General features: G+C 36.6%; 1 protein-coding gene across 1 annotated transcript in view; it reads left to right on the forward strand.

The window, feature by feature from the left end:
* The window catches only part of LOC116096944 (olfactory receptor 10X1-like), a 2,420-nt gene extending 1,102 nt beyond the window's left edge, over positions 1-1,318 (forward strand). Inside the window, exon 2 of the mRNA XM_031379299.1 lies at positions 1,241-1,318. Coding sequence (XP_031235159.1) covers positions 1,241-1,318 — 78 coding nt within the window. The remainder of the gene's footprint in view (positions 1-1,240) is intronic.
* The last annotated feature ends 5,573 nt before the right edge of the window (positions 1,319-6,891 follow it).

Raw genomic sequence — 6,891 nt, forward strand, 5'->3', positions numbered from 1 at the left:
GAATAAAGATATGAAGAATGCTTTTAGAAAGATCATGAGAAAGACAGTAGTCTTGAAAAAATAATCTTATATTATTATTGTTAATATCTTTTCGCTTCATCAGTTACTGGTGCATTTGCTATCACCTCTGTTAAATGACTTGTATATAAGAACATGTACCTGAGTTTTCACCCTAGTTTCCCAGGTATTTTGTAAGCTTGTTGAGGAAAGTTATACAATTTCTTTATTACCCCTTTTGCCAATCAATTTCTGGGTTTCCTACATCATTCACAAGAGAGAAATGAAATAAAGCAATATGATAAACTTAACACACCATGATCTTCATTATCCATTGGTTTAAATATTAATGTTTTCTAGCATAGATTGAAAATGCCTTTGGTTAGACTTTCAAGTAGAAAACCTATTTCTAGCAGGAGATTTATGTTATAACTGACCAGCTATTTGTACAAACATAGATATCAATAGTGTACCCAGAGAGACAATCATAATAACCCACTTGTTAAGTATTCACATCACACTGATAACTGGTTAATAAATATTTTAATAGTACCTTATTCATTTTTGTGGCATCACTTGACTTATAAATACTAGCTTCTGAGTAAAAAAGAACTCTTTAAGGCATTCCAGTGAATAAACAAGATACCAAAGCCTATATGATCTGTGATTTGTAGAATGTTTAATATTAGAAATATATTTGTTTATTCCCTGTAACAAGGATATTCAAATACTATTGCTGTGATATTAAGATATTTGACCTCCAAATAACATTGATATAATTTAAGCAAGGTAAGCCATATACACAGCATTTAGTCCCAGTTGTAGCTAGTGATAAATGTTTACACTGCCATGAATAAAAAAAAAGAAACAAATTTGCAACAGGAGACCAGTGAGAGATCTTACTTACAATCTGGACATAAAAAGCTAGAAATTTCCTTGAAATCGTTTTCTCATTATTTTTCAGCTAATTAACTATGATCTCTATAAAAAAGTAAAAATTCTGTATGAAGACACTGTACATATGTGAGGTTTTTAAAAAGTCAATTTAAATAATGAATGAAAATACTCACGCATGGCCTGGCAGAGCTATGAGAAGACCAGGTGAGTGAGTCCCTGCTAACTAAACTGCCCCACACCCTGGGTTTGGTTTCCTAACTCGAATTCTACTGCCCTCCTCCTTCCAACTTACTGCCACCCCATGGCCAGGATGTTGTCCCAATTCCCACATTGTTCATTTGCTCAGGTGCAGGCCACTATAGTCAGAAACACAGAAAACAGCCTCCTCGCACTCCATGTTCCTGCTGCACCAAAGACCAAGTAAGCTGCCAGAAGTTAAGCTCCTAATATGGCCAGACACTCTCTGTGGTTCAAAAGTCAAACTGGCCACCAGAAATTCAGGCCACAAAGTCCAGAAGGCAAAAGTAAAAATAGAAACAAAAAAACCATCCCAATCTTCATGTACTCAAATGCCAGTGTAATAACAAAAGCAACAGTCAGGGCAATATGAAGCCACCAGAGCCCTGTTATACAATAATAGGAAGACCTGAATATTCCAGTGTAGTTGAAGCACAAGAAAACAACCTTAAAACCAACTTTATGAAGATGATATAGGTCCTTAAAAATTAATTTAAAATTTCTTTAAAGAAATTGAAAAGAAACACCAACAATAAATTGGAGAAAATCAATAAATCTCTTAAAGAATGTCAACAAAACCCGGGGGGGATGAGAAAAACAATAGCTTGGAGCAGAAAAGAAAGTTCTTCTGCTACATAATGACCAAAACACAGAACAAAGAAAGAACACGAAAATGCCAGGCAAATAGTCCAAGGTCCTTACAAAAGCAGACCTATTAGAATTACACCTGACTTTGCAACAGAGACAGAAGAGCCTGGACAGAGGTCTTACAGATTCTAAGAAACCACAGGTGACAGTCCAGTCTACTACTCCCAGCAAAATTTTCAATCACCATAGATAGAATAAACAAGAAATTCCATGAAAAGAAAAACAAATTAAAACAATACCTATCCACAAACCCAGCCCTACAGAAGGTACTAAAAGGAAAAACTCAAACCCAAGCTTTGAAAGTCAACTACACTGCAGGAAACTACACCAAAGAAAACATATAAAATGATGATTCCACATCAGCAAAAGCAAAGGAAGGGAAGCAAATACACAGACAGACACACAGACCCCCCCACACACACATACCATCACTACCACCACCACCACCACCATCACCATCACCACCAAAAACAACATTTAAAAAACTGAATTAAAAATCAATGATCATTAATATCTCTCAAGATCAATGGAGTCAATTTCTCCAAGAAAAGACACAAACTAATAGCATAGTGTTAAAACAGGATTCATTACTGTACTTCATACAAGAAACATACTTCAACATCAAAGATAGATATTATGTCAGAGTAAAGCGCCAGAAAAACATTTTCCAAGCAAATAGACCCAAGAAGAAAGTAGCCATTCTGATATCTAATAAAATAGACTTCCAACCAAAATTTGTCAAAAGAGATGGGGATGGATATTTCACACTCATCAAGAGAAAATACCACCGAGATGATGTCTCAGTTCAGAATATCTATGTCCCAAATGCAAAGGTACCCACTGGGTCAAGGAGAAAATATAGTAACAAGTTAAAGACTTCCTACAATTCAGTGAAAATGAAGGCACAACATATTGAACACAATATGGAATGCAAGAGAAGCAATGCTAAGAGAAAAGGTCATAGCACTAAGTGACTTCATACCCAGCAAGTGCTGGCTGACAGGAGCCTGATATAGCTGTCTCCTGTGAGGCGTTGCCAGTGCCCAACTAATACAGAAGTAGAGGCTCACAGCCATCTAATGGACTGAATACAGGCTCCCCAATGAAGGAGCTAGGAAAGGACCCAAGGAGCTGAAGGGTTTGCAGCCTCTTAGGATGAACAACAATATGAACTAACTAGTACCCTCAGAGCTCCCAGGGACTAAACCACCAACCGAAGAGTGCACACGGTGGAACTAATGGCTCCAGCTGCATATGTAGCAGAGGATGTGCCAGTTGGTCATCAATAGGAGGAGAGACCCTTGGTCCTGTGAGGCTCTATGCTCCAGTGTAGGGGATTGCCAGGGCCAGGAAGCAGGAGAAAGTGGGTTGGTGAGCAGGGGGAGGGGGAAGGAAATAGGGGTTTTTTAGGAGGGGAAACCAGGAAAGGGGATAACATTTGAAATGCAAATAAAGAAGATATCTAATAAAAGAAAGAAAGAAAGAAATTAATGGGATACATCCTAACAGCACATCAAAAAGCCCTATAGCAAAAAGAAGCAAACACACTGAAGAGGAATAGAAAGCAGGAGCTAAAATCAGTAAGCTGAAACAAAGAGAAGTTGGTTCTTTGAGAAAATCAGTAAGATTGCCATAACTTTGTTAAAACTAACTAAAAGGTAGAGAGAATATTCAAATCAAGAAAATCATAAATGAAAGGGGGACATAACAGAAACAAGAAATTCAAAGAGTAGTTAAGTGTTACTTCAAAAACTGTACTCCACAAGATTGAAAAATGCAAAAGAAATTCATAATTTTCTTGATAGTTACCACTTACCGAATGAAGTTAAATTAAGGTCAGATAAACAATTTAAATATAAGAATACTCCCTAAGGAAATAGAAGCAGTCATTTAAAGTCTCCCTACAAAAAAAAAAAAAGCCTAGTGCCAGATAGATTTAGAGCAGACTTTCAAAGAAGACTTAACACCAATACTCTTCAAATTATTCCACAAAATAGAAACAGAAAGAACATTGCCAAACTCATTTTCTGAGGGAGGCCAGAGCCAAGTTGATCCCTAAACCACCCTAAGACTTTACAAAGAAAGAGAATTTCAGAGTAATTTTCTGTATATGTATATGTATATGTATATATTGATGTAAAAATACTCAATAAAATACTCACAAGCCAAATCTAAAAATACATCAAAGAGATCATCCACCATGATTAAGAAGGATGCATCTATAGATTACATTTCAGGGATGCATGGGATGATATAATATATGAAAATCCATCAAAGTAATCCACCATATAAACAAACTGAAAGAAAAAACATATGATCATCTCATTAGATGCTGAAAAGTCTTCTACAAAATCCAACAACCCCTCATGTTAAAAGTCTTGGAGAGATCAGAAATACAAAGTGCATACCTAACAAAGGCAATATACAGCAAGCCAGTCACCAACATCAATTTAAATGGAGAGAAACTTAAAGCAAGTCCACTAAAATCAGGGACAAGCAAGGCTGTCTACTCTGTCCCTGTATCTTCAATATAGGTCTTAAAGTTCTAACTAGAAAATTTGGGGGTACATATGTCATACCCCAAAATTCCACTAGAGAACCACTACAGATGATAAACAACTTCAGCAAAGTGCTTGGATACAAAAATAACTCAAAGAAATCACTAGCCCTCCATTATACCAATGTTAGACAGGGAGAGAAAGAAGTCAGGGATACAATACCATTTACAATAGTCATAATAATATAAAGTATCTTGGTATAACACTAAACAAGCTAATAGAAGACCTATATGACAAGAACTTCAAGTCTCTGAGGAAGATATCAGCTCATGGATTAACGTAGTGAAAATGGCCATCTTACCAGAAACAACCTACAGACTCAATTCAATCCTGATGAAAATTCAAACACATCTTTTAACAGATCTTGAAAGGAAAATTGACAACTTTGAATGGAAAAATGAAACAAACAAACAAACAATTTCACTCAGGATAGCTAAAATAATCCTGAGCAATAAAAAAACTTCTTGTGGTAATACTATTCTTGAGTTCAAGGTATACAACAGAGCAATAGTAATAAAACTGCATGGTATTGGTATAGAAAAAAACAGGTGGGTCAATGGAATCTAACTGAATACCAAGAAATAAACCCACATACACATGAACACTTGATTTTCCAAATCATGTGGTGGAAGAAGCCAAAACCATGTGGTGGGAAAAAAAGGAAAACATCTTCAATAAATGGTTCTGATCTACTTGGATTTCTGCATATAGAAGAGTGCAAATTTATCTATATTTATCACCTTACACAAAACACAAGTCCAAATGGATCAAAGATCTCAACCTAAAAGCAGATACATTAAACCTTATAGAGTAGAAAGTATGGAATAGTCGTGAATGCATTGGCATAGGAGACATCATAAATGGAATATTGTGCAGGCACTAAGCTCAACAACTAGTAAATGGGACACATGAAACTTCAAAACCTTCTGCAGGGCAAAGGACACCATGTTAAGGAAAAAACAGGCAGCCTACAGAATAGACAAAGTTCTTTACCTACCCCATATCTGACAAAGGAATGATATGGAAATATATAAAGAACTCAGAAACCAAATATTATAAAACCAAACAATCCAATTAAAAATGGGATGTATTCATAAACAGAGAATTCTCAATAGAGGGATCTCTAATGGTCAGGAAGCATGTAAAGAAATGTCTAACATCCTTGGCCATGAGACTGTATCTCACACCCATCGGAGTGACTAAAGTCAAAGATACAAGTAACAGTTTGTAAAGTTAGTTATGGGTGTTTTTCTTTGCCGCATTTGTTCCCAAATAAAGAGAAGACATTTCTGTATGTGTTCTAGCCCTATTTCATCTCCAAATAAATGAAACTGAGAATAAATATATATTTATTAACAAGCTGCAAGCACTAAGCTGGGCAGGTTCTGAGCTATTCTAAACCTAGTAAGCTGCTTTACCTGCATTTGAGTCTTGCCCTGGCTCACTCTATTCCATATGTGTCCTCATGGTGACTCCTGTGATGATGTGGTCATTGCATAATCAATGCAATCTTGGTCATTCTCTTCATCTTTCTTCTCTTTTATTTTGCTTAAGAGCCTATGACTGAGATGGAAAGTCTAGTCTGATTATTTTCTGCCTACCTATAGACTGAATTAGCTTTTTATTAACCAATCAGAGGTAATGTAAATGATGTTTTACACATCATAAAGATAGGAGATGCTCCAAATATCATGGAAATGCCAATGTCTGGACTTCAGCCAGATCTCTGAGCACATCAATCAACATCTAAATTTACAGTGAGCAAAGCATACTGGTGAGGATGTAGATCAAGTATACTCTCCTCCATTGCTGGTGGGAGTAAAAACTTGTACAGGCACTTTGAAAATTATATCTGAGTCTTGAGATAGAGTCTCAATTTTCTGAGACTCTATCTCAAGACTCAGATATACCACTCCTGAGCATCTACCCAAAAGATGCTCCATCCTACCATGAGGACACTTGCTCAACCTTGTTCATAGCACCTTTATTCATAATAGCCAGAAACTGGAAACAATCTAGACATCCCTCAACCAAAAGAATGAATAAAGAAATGTGGTACATTTTCACAATGAAGTATTACTCAGCTATTAAAATCAATGACATCATGAAATTTGCTGGCAAATGGATGAAAGTAGAAAAAAAATTATCCTTAGTGAGACAAGCTACACCTAGAAAGACAAACACAGAATATGCTCACTTATAAGTGAATATTAACAGTAAAGTATAGGGTAACCATACTACAATCCACAGATCTTAAGATGCTAAGTAACAAGGAGGGCTCAAGGGAGTCATATAAATCTCACTGAGAAGAGGGAACAGACTAGACTCCATGGGTGGAGGGATAAAGGGGACGTGACAAGGGTGGTGGGTTGGGAACAGGGAGATCAAATGTGGGAGGACTGAGGGATAGAGTACAGGTAGAGACAACTGGAATGCAGTGGGTCGTCTCTGGGACAAGCTAGAAACCTAAGGCAATGGAAACTCCCAGGAATCTATGAGAGTGAGCCTAGGTAAGACTCGTAGCAACAGAGGATACAAAGCCTGAACCAGCCAT

The sequence above is a fragment of the Mastomys coucha genome, unplaced genomic scaffold (assembly GCF_008632895.1).
Source record: "Mastomys coucha isolate ucsf_1 unplaced genomic scaffold, UCSF_Mcou_1 pScaffold1, whole genome shotgun sequence".
Taxonomy (NCBI): domain Eukaryota; kingdom Metazoa; phylum Chordata; class Mammalia; order Rodentia; family Muridae; genus Mastomys; species Mastomys coucha.